At 38.4% G+C, this 15,288-nt stretch overlaps 1 protein-coding gene and 1 long non-coding RNA gene across 3 annotated transcripts; both read left to right on the forward strand.

Annotated features, from left to right (window-relative positions):
- Positions 1 to 289: 289 nt before the first annotated feature.
- Positions 290 to 6,587, forward strand: LOC113640144. Its single transcript, XR_007143566.1, has 4 exons — positions 290 to 463; positions 702 to 842; positions 969 to 2,782; positions 2,871 to 6,587. It is a non-coding gene; the product is annotated as an uncharacterized LOC113640144 (long non-coding RNA).
- Positions 6,588 to 10,120: 3,533 nt separating this feature from the next.
- On the forward strand, positions 10,121 to 12,780 carry LOC113640139 (gastrula zinc finger protein XlCGF49.1-like). 2 transcript variants are annotated; one of them, XM_047816493.1, is made up of 2 exons: positions 10,121 to 10,258; positions 11,720 to 12,780. In XM_047816493.1, exon 2 carries the CDS (start codon positions 11,720 to 11,722, stop codon positions 12,401 to 12,403), a length of 684 nt encoding a protein of 227 aa, XP_047672449.1. In that variant the 5' UTR covers positions 10,121 to 10,258; the 3' UTR covers positions 12,404 to 12,780. The 2 variants fall into 2 exon arrangements, with proteins under 2 accessions (XP_047672449.1, XP_047672448.1); XM_047816492.1 differs by lacking the exon at positions 10,121 to 10,258 and adding an exon at positions 10,981 to 11,590.
- Positions 12,781 to 15,288: the final 2,508 nt, after the last annotated feature.

Genomic DNA, 15,288 nt, shown 5'->3' on the forward strand with positions numbered 1-15,288 from the left:
TTATTGCTTCTATAAAAACTAAAAATAAAAAGGGTGAAAGTTCGTTGGAAAAAGTCCCCATGCAACTCCCCTGTTATCCCGTCGTTGCCTGCTGATTTATTGCTTTTTAGCAGGTTAATACACTCGTCTTTCAGATTGTCGTTATCCAACGGGTGCTATCTATAACGTCACACAAGCGCACACGCCCTGAGCAAACGCGCACACGCGCAAACGCGTGCACACGCTCCCCCCTGAGCAAACGCTCGTGAGGAAAAAAAGGAGCACACGCCCCCTGAGCAAACGCGCGCACACGCGCAAACGCGTGCACGCGCACCTGAGCGGACACGCCCACCCACGTGTAGGTAAAAAGTGAGAATTTACGAAAATTTGGTTATGACTTCACGTCTTTGGAAATCTCACAATGGAACAGAACTTCTACGATCTCCTTCCACACATTAAGAGAGCATGGCCTTTTTTTTATCAGGTAACACCTTATTATGAACTTTATTGTAAATTTATAAGTATTAAAATGCTTATCGTTTGATATTACCATATATGAGATTTTCAATATGAAATATTTAGAATTACCTTCCAGGGTAATTTCATTCTGACTCTTAGATCTGTGTTTTTCACTTTATTGTTTTATAATATACAACATTATGAGCTAAATGTTATATATATTTGTTTATTTAATTTATTATTTCATTATTTCTTCATTTTAGACAGTTGTATTGAGATTATTTCCGATGACGAGTATCCTGGAACGTCCATGCAAGGCCTAAGAACGGAGGAACATCGAGAATCTGTCCAAAATCCAATAGCGGTAGTAGCCCCACAGCTCAGACCAGTCCTACAAACTACACGTAAGTCACACCATGAAAATATGAATGTTTTAAATCTTTCATTAACCTTATATGATTAGCAATAATTTTATTTATTTTTATTTATTTATTTATTTATTCATTATTTTGTATGTTTGACATTTTCAGAAGACGCCGACGTCTAGCTACGTTGACTACGATGGTTCAAATGTTTTGGGTAAGTCCGTTAGCATTCTCTTTTCAAACATCCCTTAAGAGTGTAAAACAATCCTTCACACATTTTCTGTAATCTGTATTCTATTTCGATGCTGGTGCTAACGTAGTTGGCAGTTTTGTCTTTTGAAGGAGAAGAAAATGATTACATTCAAGCCGGTGGTAGAGAGATATACTGATCATATTCCCTCAGCTGACAGTTTTATTACCTTTTTATTACCCTGACAGCTGCTATGCCAGCTGCTATGACAGCTGTTATGTTATGACAGCTGTCATTAGTGATATGAAATTATTAAAGGTCAAAGGTCATACCTTCTGGTGTGGTAGATGTATGTCTTGACTCCAAGTAGTTAAAGAGCCCACTTTACCTCCCACCACCACCCTGTCTTTCATATTGTTTTAACACCATCGTGTCTGGTTCTCGTAGACAGGTGATAAGTAATTAAAACAAGGACATATGTTTTTTTTTAAAAATGGGGTTTTATGACCCCTCAGAGGAAGCAGTGTTGTAAAACAAGGACCTATGTTTTTAAAAATGGGTTTGTTTTAACCCACCTCAGAGGAAGCAGTATTGTAAAACAAGGACATATGTTTTGTTGTTGTTTTTTTAAAATGGGGATTTATGACCCCTCAGAGGAAAGTAGTGTTGTTAAACAAGTCCATATGTTTGATTGACTAGATAGAGATAGGTACTTAAAACTCGTGTTTGATCCGGGGGTGTTTTGCGATAGGGTTACCCCTCCCCTCAGACCGGATGGTTTTCAAATCAAGATTATGACACCTCCGTTGTGTTAGGAGCGTCTCTCAGTCTGATCGTTAGTTAATGGGGGTGCTATCTATAACGTCACACACGCGCACCTGAGCAAACGCGCGTGAGAAGAAAAGGAGCACACGCCCCCTGAGCGGACACCTCCACCCACGTGGGTGCTATCTATAACGTCACACATGCGCACACACACCTGAATAAACGCGCATGAGAAAAAAGACGCGCACGCCCCTGAGCGGACACCTCCACCCACGTGTAGGTAAAAAGTGAGAATTTTCCGAAAATTTGGCTATGACTCCACGTCTTTGGAAATCCCGCAACAGAACATCTACGATCTCCTTCTAAACATTGAGAGCATGGCCTTTTCAATAGGTAAGAGCTTATTATTAACTTTATTGTAAATTTATAAGTATTAGAATGCTTATCATTTGATATTACCATATATGAGATTTTCAATATTTAGAAGAGTGACTTATTATAACTAGTTTTAGTTGGATTTATACGTAAGTCTGTTTTAATTACAGAACAATACCAGCCTATCTGACACAATTGTCTATGAAAACGTATCAAACAAACGCGACCCTTCCAGGAAATTTCATTCTGACTCTTAGATCTGTGTTTTTTTTTCAGTCGATTGTTTTATCATATATTACATTATAAGCTAAATGTTATATTTATTTATTTAATTCATTGTTTATTCATTTTTAGACATCTTTGTATTGAGATTATTTCCGACGACGAGTCTCCTACAACGACCGTGCTAGGCCTAAGAACGGTGGAACATCCGGAATCTATCCAAAAGCCGATAGCTGTAGTAACCCCACAGCTCAGACCAGTTTTACAAACTAAGTTACACCATGAAAATATGAATGTTGTAAATCTTTCATTAACCTTATATGATATTTTAATTATTTAATTATTCATTATTTTGTATGTGTGACATATTCAGAAGACACCGGTACAACGCCTGACTACGCTGACTAAGATGGTTCAAATGTTTTGGGTAAGGTCTTTAGCATTCTCTTTTCAGACAACCCTTAAGAGAGTAAAACAATCCTCCACACCTTTTCTTTAATCTGTATTCTATTTAGATGCCATCTTCGAAGGAGTAGGAAACTACTTTCAATCCGTTGAAGAAAATTTCAACATTGGAGATGTCGGTGCTAACGTAACCGGAGGTGACTTTGAAGGACAAGAAAATTTCAACATTGGAGACGCTCTTCAGGATTTTTTTCAGCTAAGGGATAGAATAACTGAAAACTTTGAGCATGTCTACAGCGCACTACAAAACACTTCTGACAGTATGTTTGTTCAATCCTTGCGTAATACTCTGGAATCCTTAAATTGGTGTGTTATGGTGAATAATGAATTGTTAAGACATTGTTATTTTAGAAATGGCTCAGAAGCGTTCGAGTAATTCTCCCTCTTCAGAAGCTAAAAAAAATTAGAATTGAAAAATGACCCTACATCGTCACATGATCTCTGCTTTGGTGAAACTTTGACTTTTTCAAGTAGTCTGTTACAACGTGACCCGTACACAACCCTGAACCCTTTTTTAACCAATGCATTCAATGAGTTGAATGATGGTTTAAAATCGACACTTAGACATGATATTCAGAGCCCTAATCTGGGGTTGACTGATAGTTTAACAGTGCCACAAACACAGCTGCCTCATCATGACGTGTTCTTAGAATTAAATCAGAGTCTGTTAACATTGCAGAATAGTCTAAATGATCAAGATCAACCTGTGCAGTTAAATCCCTTTTTGATAGAAGCTGTAAACCAATTGAACGATAGTTTTAACTTATCTAACGTTTTTGATTTCAAGAAAGAGATGACTGAATACTGTGTAAATGACGTAGACATTTTGAGAAAAGGTTGTATAGCTTTCAGAAATGAAATTCAAAAAAGTACAATGGTGGATCCTTTTAATTGTATTACGATTGATTCCGTTTGTCTTCAGATATTTAGAACAATGTTTCTCAAAAAAAAACGTTCTCGCCATTCCACCTCTCGATAATTACATCAACAGGCAGAAATCTTACTCAACACCTGCCATTCAGTGGCTCGAATACATTTCCGCCACACATAACCTACCTATTCAACATGCTCAACAAAGGTGAAGTCGGGTTCGGTTCATATTTCATTGACGGATATTGTGAAGTGGGTCAGACGCGTAAGGCTTTTGAGTTTCTCGGTTGTTTTCATCACGGCTGCGAAAAGTGCTTTCCCTCATCAGCACCGCATCCTTTTAACCGCAAAGTTAGCTTTGGTGATGTCAGGGTTAAGTCGTTGGAAAAGATAAAGTATTTGCAAGACACACAATTGGCATGTCACAACGCTCTGGGAGCACGAGTGGTGTGAAATGAAGGAAAACGACGTGAGAGTGATAAACTTTCTAAAAGAGTTTGACTTTCCCAAACGTTTAATCCCTCGAGATGCCCTTTACGGCGGTCGAACAAACGCTTTGCATTTACACTATGTAGCACAACCCGGTGAGAGAATAGATTATTACGATTTCATGTCACTTTATCCGTATGTAAACAAGTCGAAAACATATCCTATCGGTCACCCCACAATCATTTTTCGTGACTTTGAACCTCTGGATAATTACTTCGGAATAGTTCGAGCAAAAGTGTTACCGCCTAGAGGTCTGTGGTCCCCAGTTCTTCTGTACCGTGTAAATAACTAACTCCTTTTCCCTCTGTGCAGAACATGCAGCGAGCAACAACTAAAACATTGCGATCATTCAGACCAGGCACGAGCTCTAACGGGTACGTGGGCCTCCGTCGAGTTAGCGAAAGCCGTCGAGAAAGGTTACCAAATATTAAAACTGTTTGAAGTCTGGCATTTTCCTGAAAGATCCAAAAACCTGTTTACAGACTACATTTAAATGTTTCTAAAGACAAAGCATTAAAGTTCAGGGTATCCATCCTGGGTAGTCGATGAATCCACAAAACGTGAATACATTAAAAATTACGAGTGTAATGAGGGAATTGAATTGCAAGAAAATAACATTAACGTAAATCCTGCCTGACGGTCTGTGGCTAAACTAGCGTTGAATTCATTGTGGGGCAAGATGTGCCTAAGACCGGACAAATCAAACACAATTCTGATCAAAGATCCTGCAGAATTTTTAAACTTCATATTCAACGTCTACAACGTTAGTCACTTCGCTTTTTTGTCTGATGTTGCTCTTGTGCAGTGGCGTTATGTGGACGATAGGATGGTTAAACCGGGGAATGCTAATGTGTTCATAGGTATTTTCACCACTGCGTATGCTAGACTTGAACTGTACAATCTGATGGATCGTTTGAACCGTCGTTGTTTGTACACCGACACCGACAGCATCATTTTTAAAAGTAAAGAAGGGGATTGGATGCCGCCTTTTGAGCGATTATTTGGGGGGTCTTACCAGCGAACTAGACGACAGTGATCAAATAGTAGAGTTTGTAAGTGCAGGTCCTAAAAACCTACTACCTACCTAAAGGTAATAAAACTGTCAGCTGATGGAATATGACCAGTATATCTCTCTGGTGGTGTCTTTTGAAGAAAATGAAAATATCAACATTCGAGATGTCGGCGCTAACGTAGCCGGAGGTGACTTTTGAAGGACAAGAAAATTTCAACATTAGAGACACTCTTCAGGATTTTTTTCAGTTAAGGGATAGAATAACTGAAAACTTGGTGTCAGTTCAGAAAAACAAAGTGTTGTTAATGCAACACCTCTGGTAACCTGTGAACATCAAGGACCTGCATCTCAACAAGATTTGCTTCACGTTCTTAATCAACGTCTTATTTCGTTAAATCACAATATTATTAACTTAATCAACCAACCTGTTAATGTTCTGCAAAACCTCGAAATTGATCATGAGTACATCCCTGAAATGGTAAATGATACATCAGTGAACACAACGCCACCTGATGTTGAAAATATCCCCTTAGATCACGTTGACGACGCATTGTGTATTGCTACAAGAAATACAGAATTGCTCTTACAATTCTTCAATTCGGAAGATGCGACACTTGTATATTTTTTACAATAAAGACAACATGTGTTTTGCATTATGCGTTACACAGCTTTTAAATCGTGATAAAAGCCATTTTCAAAATGAAAAAATTGCTAAACAGCTCCAATACGATGTAGGTTTAACTGAAAACACACCCGTCACCTTTGCCGATGTGTGTAAATTTGAGGCACATTTACAGTGTAAAATTGTATTGTGGATTTTTGGGATGTAGTTACGTCTGTCATTTCTGTCACTCAGGGTTTAAGGATAAGCGGAACCATCATTGTGTACTGTATATAGTTGTAACGTTTGTTATGATGTAGGCTGCTACAAACACCCTCAAAACAAAATGCCCGGATTGTATGAGGTTGTGTAGATCAAAATATTGTTTCGATAGTCACAAATCGTTGCGTCACTCCTCATCAAAGTTTAGTTGTACTCTTTAGTTGAAGCATTTTACGGTTTTCAGTGATTTGCAATGATTTCTTTTCACACATTGTGGATTTGCCATACGACACTTTAATGGAGTTTGTGAAGATGCTCTATCATGCAGCAGTAAAATTTTATCAGGTTCTCAGGTAGTAAAGAGGCTGTTGCACCTTCCTAACCAGAGCTGAAGAATTCTGATGCCAAGACAGATCCAGATCAATACACATTCAGAGCATTTAAATTACAAAGAGGGAAACCTGTATAAAATGCTTGAGCAGGATTTGTCCTGGGTTCTTCTTGACTCCGATGAACCCAAAGTGCTTCATGTATTTTGTCACTGTAATGCTGGAATAAACTTCTTGTCCTTCATTAAGATCTTCACCCTCGTCGTTTTATTTTCTTACATTTTTTATTTCTTACAGCACCCACCGCACTCTTAAACATTTTGATTCCACATGCTCATGAATTTGACCATTGTGCAAGAATGGAGGTTATAAGAAATATCAAACAACAAGGGTATCCATATTTACATACAATGGTGGATGATTTTCTATCTTCATGTGAAAAATGGACCAAGATTAATGTTAGGAAAGGGACAGCGACACCTATAGGTCATATACGGGTACCAGAAGGGTCATTTTAACACTTAGTGATGGATTATATGGATATGATAGTGAGTACAAGGCAAAAGGTATTTGTTTGTAATAATAGACAGATTTAGTAGATGAGTAGAAGCAGTACTGTCTGTAGATGAGGGGGCAGGGACAGTTATCATATTCATCCCAAGAGAAGTGATACCCAGGTTTGACATTCCATCAGAGATTAGTTCAGATAATGGTTTGGAATTCATTCAAATAACTGTAAAGCAAGTACTGCAACATATGAGAATAAAGCTTATGAAGGTTAGGATGTGTCTACCATCCACAATCACAAGAGATGGGAGAAAGCATAAATGGTAAACTCAAGGCCAAACCTAACAAAATCTGTAAAGGTAGGAAAGGCAAGTTTATTTGTATAGCACATTTCATACACCAAGGTCATTCAAAGTGCTTTACATAGAAATTAGAAAACAATTTATAAGAGAGAAAAAGAAAAAAAAAATATATATATATATATATATATATATATATATATATATATATATATATATATATATAATGTAGAAATAAGACACACGATAAAATCATAATAAAAGCAAAGAACAATTAAAGAAAATAAATGTGATTTTAATAAAAACAGTTTAAAACATGTTAAAAAGAGTAAAACAGGAGTAAAAGTGATTTGGATAAAAAGTGCAGTCAGTGTGAAGCAGCACAGTCAGTGTGAAGCAGCACAGTCAGTGTGAAGCAGCACAGTCAGTGTGAAGCAGCACAGTCAGTGTGAAGCAGCACAGTCAGTGTGAAGCAGCACAGCACTCATTCAGTAAACGCAGAGTTAAACAGATGTGTTTTTCTTGATTTAAAAGTGTCTACTGTTGAAGCACATCTGATCTCTTCTGGAAGCTGATCCCTTCTCTAGGTGGCGTAATAACTAAACTCTGACGCACCTTGTTTTGAGTGAACCCTTGGTATCTCTAACTGACCTGATCCTAATGATCTGAGTAGTCTGCTTGGTTTATATTCAGTTAGCATATCTGTAATGTATTTCGGTCCTAAGCCATGAAGTGATTTATAAACCAGTAACAATACTTTAAAATCTATTCTAAATGTAACTGGAAGCCAGTGTAAGGACCTGAGGACTGGAGTGATGTGCTCAGATGTTTTGGTTCTGGTCAGAATTCTGGCAGCAGCGTTCTGTATGAGCTGCTGAGATTTATGGTTACCTATGTTCACATAGTAACATAGTTCCAGTCTATGTAAGAGTATGGTGTGATCTACCGTGTCAAAGGCAGCACTACGATCAAAGGCAGCATTGATATTTTACCCGAATCAGAGTTTAAGCAAATGTCATTTATTATCTTTATGAGCACCGTCTCTGTGCTGTGATGCTGGCGGAAACCAGATTGAAAATTGTCCAGGTAGCCATTTGAGTTTAAGAATTTGTTCAGCTGATTGAAAACAACCTTTTCAATGATCTTGCCTATAAAAGGAAGATTAGAGATCGGTCTGTAGTTGCTAAGTATGGTTTTGTCTAGGTTACTCTTTTTTAGGAGAGGCTTAACAACTGCCGTTTTTAGGGACTGGAAAAGTGCCTGTGAGCAGAGAGGTATTTACTATTTTTAAGAGGTCAGTTTCTAAACAGTTAAGTACTTTTTTGAGAAAGGATGGGGGGGGGTGTCAAGACCGCAAGTTGATGCTTTAAGATGTTGTACTGTTTCTTCCAGGGTTTTTACATCAATTATGTCAAATTCTGAGAAAATGACAAATCTTTGAGGTTGTTGTAGTGAGGTCTGACTGACCACATTACAATATGAGACCGTATTGATGGCCATTCTGATATTACTGATTTTCTCTGAGAAAAAGGTTGCAAACTCATTGCATTTGTTGTCAGAGAGCATTTCACTAGGAACTTGATTGGGGGGGTTTGTTAGTGTCTCTACAGTAGCAAAAAGAGTGCGAGTGTTGTTTATGTTGTTGTTTATAATGTTTGAGAAGAAGATCTGTCTAGCTGTGCCTAGTTCTACATTGAAAGCACAAAGACTGTCCTTATAGATGCTATAATGTACTTCAAGGTTTGTTTTCCACCACATACCTTCAGCTTTTCTGCATGTTCTAATGAGCAGATCAAGAGTGTGTCCCCTATTGTGTGTAGGACCTTACACGTGCTGGGTCAGATCAGAAGTGTTTAAAACATTTAACAGTTCAATTGCAGTATTGTTTTCTGCATTGTCTATATGAATGTTGAAATCTCCAGCAATAACAAAATAATCAAATTCAGAGAAGATTGTTGATAAAAGTTCTGTGAATTCATCAACAAAAGTTGGGGTGTATTTGAGAGGTCTATAAATAATTGTAAACAGAATGCGTGGTGAACCTTTTAGAGCAATACACAAATATTCAAAAGACTGGTAATGACCAAGTAACACTTGCTTGCATTGAAAAGCATGTTTGAATAAAGCAGCTATTCCTCCACCTCTTCTAACAGCTCTACAGACACTTATAAAAGTAAAGTTGGGTGGAGCTGATTCACTGAGGACTGTAGCGCTGCAGCTGTCATCTAACCAGGTTTCATTTAGAAACATGAAGTCCAGGTTGTTAGTGATGATAAGATCATTAATTAAAAATGATTTGTTCTTTAATGAACGGATGTTCAGAAGTGCTAATTTAACAGTAACTGGTTTTGGCCCTGTATCCATCTCAGAATGACGTCTTAAAGGCAGTAGATTAGATAGAGTTGTCGTGTGGCTGGAGAGGGCATTCGTCTTTCTATCACATATCAGGACAGAGATAGGGAAAGCTAAAGGGACATTGGGCTCCCGCTTGTTCTGAAAACATTTCTGATTGTTACTGCTGTCATAGCGGGGACCCAATACATATCAGTTACCAGTGCTGTTTACAGATGAGGGCTGGTGTGATCCCTGACGTTGAGGCAGAGGTCGGAGTGCCCTCTCAGATGGAGGGGGAGGGCAGGCTGGGCCCGGAGGCTTTGGTGGTTGTGGAGCTCGCCATTTCTTGGTTGGTATTTGGGGACTCGCAGCAATAGAGTGGGAAAGCTTAGTTCCAGCAGATACAGTTTCTCCATTTTCTCTGAAAAGCACAGAAGGGTTGATGTTGAATAGAGGGAGAGAGAGTGTGATGCCATCAGCTGAGATTCCTGTGTTCCTGGAGGCTCGGTGTGCCATCTTGTTTTTCCTGGTTGTTATCCACAGAAACGTCCTTGGGTGTTGATTCACCATCCAGCTGTAGTGAGTTCTGTGGGCAGGGCTCAGCCTAAGCTGTGTCTGTGAACAGTAGTTGTTGTGGCTGCGGAGTTTTATCCTTGTCAACTGAATGTCCATCCAGGTGTTGGTGTGAAATCCTGTGGTCATTTAGGCCGATCAGGAGTGGACTGGCACACTCGGCTGATGAATGATGAAGGAAACTTAACTGGAACTCTGAAAGGTACTAAACTTAACTGGACTGATGCTTTAACCCTTGTACTAATAACAATACAAATGATAAAGGAGTCCAAAAATGCAACAAATACTTACAATAAACAACTCAGTCATAATCTCTCTCTCTCTCTCTCTCTCTGTGTGTGTCTCTCTAGTCTGTCTGTCTCTCTGTGTGTCTCTTTCTCTCTGTCTGTCTCTCTGTGTGTCTCTTTCTCTCTGTCTGTCTCTCTCTTTCTTTCTCTCTGTCTCTCTCTGTGTGTGTGTGTGTGTGTCTCTCTAGTCTGTCTGTCTCTCTGTGTGTCTCTTTCTCTCTCTGTCTGTCTCTCTCTCTCTCTCTCTCTCACTCACTCACTCACTCACACAAATTAATAAATGGAAATTGAACAAATACTTTGTATTTGGTTAAAATGTGATCAGTGATCCTGGTGAAACACTTTTTTGGGGGGGGGTCGCAGATGTCACTCTTGCTTGTCTTCAAAACTTGGGAGCCTTTATATAAATGTCACAGTGAAACTGGGCTGAATTAAATAATATGCTACAAGATTGCGAGCAGCAGGAGCGCGCAGTACGCAGCATTAGCACGCAGCATTAGCATTAGCACGCAGCATTAGCATTAGGACGCAGCATTAGCATTAGCACGCAGCATTAGCATTAGGACGCAGCATTAGCATTAGCACGCAGCAGCGCGCCGGACACAAAATGTTGCTATTCTTGTCTTTTGCCCGACTTCCTCACATACGCGGAAGCGGAACAAACCACTAGCTTGTCGGTTCTCAAGTCAGTTCTTCTCTCCACAATAAACTGGATCACACCCAGTGTGAGTGTAAACAGGGTCGTGTCTTTATTTTCACGGAGATATTGTTCACTTTCAGCTGTACGCATTGACCGTGGTTCGGTTCGTGTATCGGCTCGCCGTGTCGGCTCATGTGTCGGCTCGTGTGTCTACACCAACTACACCAAGAACTGTGTGCTGTTTCTAATTACTGCTTCTCGCTAGTGTAGGTTGTGGCTGTTATACAGATAAAAAAATACCACAGGAATTCACCAGTGTGTTTATAGTCAGAGTGTGAACTCCAGAGACTCCACGTGACTCCAGATCACCTCACCTGGATGACTGTTACCTCACCTGGATGACTGTTACCTCACCTGGATGACTGTTACCTCACAGACATAGTGCTGGATCTTGGTTACAACACCCCACCTAGGCTACTCGGACCATAGGACACTCATCAGACTGGTTCTGTAAACCCTGGCCAGCAGTAAACCATTATTATTACTTTTTTATATAGAAGCTCCATCTGAATTCATAGAATTCCGTCGGTTCCTGCAGCCCTTAAAAGTGGGTGATTTGGTGTTCAAGCCATATTAATATTGTAGATGTTTTTGTTGTTGTTGTTGTTGTTGTCGTTTTAAGCCCAAAATTAACTTCTAATTTAATAATCTTGAATCATTTCATTATGTTTTCCAGATGTATCACTGCTCAGATTGTGGGAAGAGTTTTAAAAGAAGCTGTAATTTCAGAAATCACCAGCACATCCGCAGAAAGAAGCAGCTGAATGACTCCTCACATGGTAGGAAGAGTGTTAGTAGGCAGCGTAAAGGCCAAAAGCGTGAGCAAATCCACAAGGGAGAGAAGTCGTATTATTGTGAGCTGTGTGGCGCTGGTTTTACCAGAAAGTTAAATCTCCAACGGCACAAGCTCATCCACACGGGAGAGAGGCCGTATCCCTGCTCCCAGTGTGGAAGCAGTTTTTCACGTCTGAGTCATCTCCAACGGCACAAGCTCATCCACACGGGAGAAAAGTCACATCAGTGTGGAGCGTGTGGGAAGAGTTTTATGCGAGAAGATCATCTCAAACAACACCTTCTCATCCATACGGGCGAGAAGCCCTTTCGCTGTGAAGAATGTGGCAAGAGTTTTCGTCAAAAGGTTAGCCTTTATACACACATGCCCATTCACACAGGAAAGAAGCCGTATCACTGCTCGCAGTGTGAGAGAAGTTTTGTCGAACTGCGTGCCCTACAAAACCACCAGCGGACACATACAGGACTGAAGTCGTTCCACTGTTCACAGTGTGGATTGAGCTTCACTCAGTTAAGATCACTAAGGGCTCACAGGTCCCTTAAACATAAAGCCAAAAGCTCAAATTAAGTTTTTTTTTTTTAAAGTGAGGTAAAGGGAAATTCTGGGATAAGGCGACAATATGAATCGATTTTAATGTTGTGTTTTAATTTAGTGTTCATTACTTTCATAAAAGCATCTCTATCTTTTGATAAGTTACTAATAGTTCACTTTCAGATAAAATAAGCCTAATTCATTGTGCCTTGACTTTGATTGTGCCTATATTGTGATCTGCTAGTGTTTGTTGATGTCACCCAGCTTTGGCTCACTTTCAGTAAGGGGATTGGGATTGTTAGCGAGTTCAAGCAAAAGTTAATCTTCCATTAGGACGATTGTGTTTGTTTAAGAAATCTGTAAAATCTGTCGTAGGCTAATAACGATGGTCGATTTTTGGGAGGAATATGAAATGTATGAAAAACCCCAACCTAATGTTTGCAATACAGTTGATGAAAAGATTTGTCCTTTAGGCTCCGCCCTGTTTGAGGTTGACACCATGGATCAGTCACCACTCATATTTGATCTGTCCAGGCTTGCGACTTTGCTCGCTCGCTATGTGAATTAATATTAATCTAAATAACCATTTTGTTTTAAACAATCGGTGTGAAGAATGTAAAGTTTATGACGTGTCCTTTACACACAAACCTTTTTTTTATTTATTGTATTAATCAACGTTAAGAATTATTACAATATCAAGAACGATAATCAACAACAATGATTCCACATCACTGCCCTGCAATGAATTATTTAATTCTTGGTAATTTAATTCAATAATTGTTTTTGTTGAACTTGTCAGCTTTCTGTTGAATGCTGTCATGTTTATTTATTGTACAATAACATCTGATGTAATGCATATTTTCTATATAAAATAAAAGTACATATTTCTATATACAATAAAAGTACATATTTTTATGTAAAATGAAAGTACATATTTCTATATAAAATAAAAGTACATATTTCTATATAAAATGAAAGTACATATTTCTTTATAAAATAAAATTTACATATTTCTATATAAAATAAAAGTACATATTTCTATATAAAATGAAAGTACATATTTCAATATATAATAAAAGCACATATTTCTACATAAAATAAAAGAACATATTTCTATGTAAAATAAAAATACATATTTCTATATAACATGAAAGTAAAGATAGACAACCTGAAAATGCAGTAAAAACTAAAATCTACTTTGTTTATTCACGTGGACATTTATTTACCAGACTGGTATTATTTCGAGAGGATTATGTATGAGGAGGATTAAGTAGATCTGAAGGAAGGAGACTTGCCATGACTGAGCCGTGTGAATGTTATCTTCTCTGACATTGGTGTGTGCGAAAGCAGAGACGTAATGGACCAAAAAGCACAAGGAATAATATATACAACATCCTTAGTCATATTCAGAGACAGTTCTATATATAAACCTTCAAAAAAGAATATGAAATATGAACATACATATGCATACATATGGGTCACTATACTGTACTTAGCCGTATGTCACGTCACTGCTCTGGAGTCCTGAATCTAACTGTACCATCATCAGCCTGACAGGTAGGTCGGTAAATTTAACATAAGGCTTGAGAGTCAGAACTTTGTTGAACTTTTGTAACCTCTACACATGTGCCAATTGATCAGTCTTCCTCATTAATGGAACTACAGAGAAACGAGGCAAGTTTAGAAAAGATGGTACAAGTTATTGGCCTGCATCAAGCACAGGGATTAGAAATGTTCATGACATTATTAGAGAGGTATTTGAGAGCGTGTTCCAACAACCTTTGTTTTGACAGTTTTATGACCCCAATAAAACCATAAATAATAAAGTTTATGACTGTAATTATATAATATTGACTGATAGGAGCCATGTGTGTTGACTCCTAGGAGTTTAAGACCTTTGATCTGACAGATTTATGTCATGATTTTATGATGTTAGGTTTAGATTAAAAGTTCATAATAATAAAGTTAATGATTGTATTGATATATTGCTTACTGATAGGAGTTTAAGAGCCTCCCTTTCCTCCCCGCCTCCCCTCTTTCAGATTGATTAAATCCATGTGTCTGCTTCAATGAGATAGAAGACCAGTAATTAAAAAAGGTATTTATGACCCTCAGATGAAACAGTAATTAAAACCCATGTTTATTTTCCCAAAGAGATAAGGTAATTGTAATCGATGCTTTCTGGTCACGTACAAAGTGGAAACGACGCAAACGTTGGAGTCACAGTAAGGAATCAGGCCTCAACTGGTGTAGAACTGTACATAACTGAACTGTAAATTTTAAAAAGAAGTCTAAATATATATACAAAAATAACTTTAAAGCATCTTTAATGAACCCAAACAAAAACCAGAAACAAATTGTAGTGGTTTTTTTTTTTGTTTGTTTGTTTTGTTTTTTTCGGTGCTGGGTTGACACTTATTGTGTCATAACTTGGGTTTTCTTCCACATATTTGCCTGAAATTTTCCAGGATTGTTCCAAATTATGAACTTTGCAAGCAAGATTTTGTCTATTTTCGTTGAACTATGTGTTCGTAAATTAAATACATTCCCCCTCAAGAGCACGGGGTCAGTTTGACTCCACCACATTTAGTTGGGCAATAGGTCACACTTTTGCCATTTTCAGCGCAATGAACATACATACAGACACAAACATGCACAAATAAAATGTCCATTAACACACGCACCCAAAACACACACTCACACACCACACACACACACACACACACACACACACACACACACACAAACACAAATTGTGCATTTCATTAGGCCTCCAGAAAAAAAAGCTACATATTTTTAAATATTTCACACTTTTGATATTCTTTTGCCTAGGAGAGGGCAAAATATGATCTACCAAAATGATGCTACACACACACACACACACACACACACACATGCATTGGGCCTCCAAAAAAAAAACA

The sequence above is a fragment of the Tachysurus fulvidraco genome, chromosome 7, assembly GCF_022655615.1.
Source record: "Tachysurus fulvidraco isolate hzauxx_2018 chromosome 7, HZAU_PFXX_2.0, whole genome shotgun sequence".
NCBI lineage: Eukaryota > Metazoa > Chordata > Actinopteri > Siluriformes > Bagridae > Tachysurus > Tachysurus fulvidraco.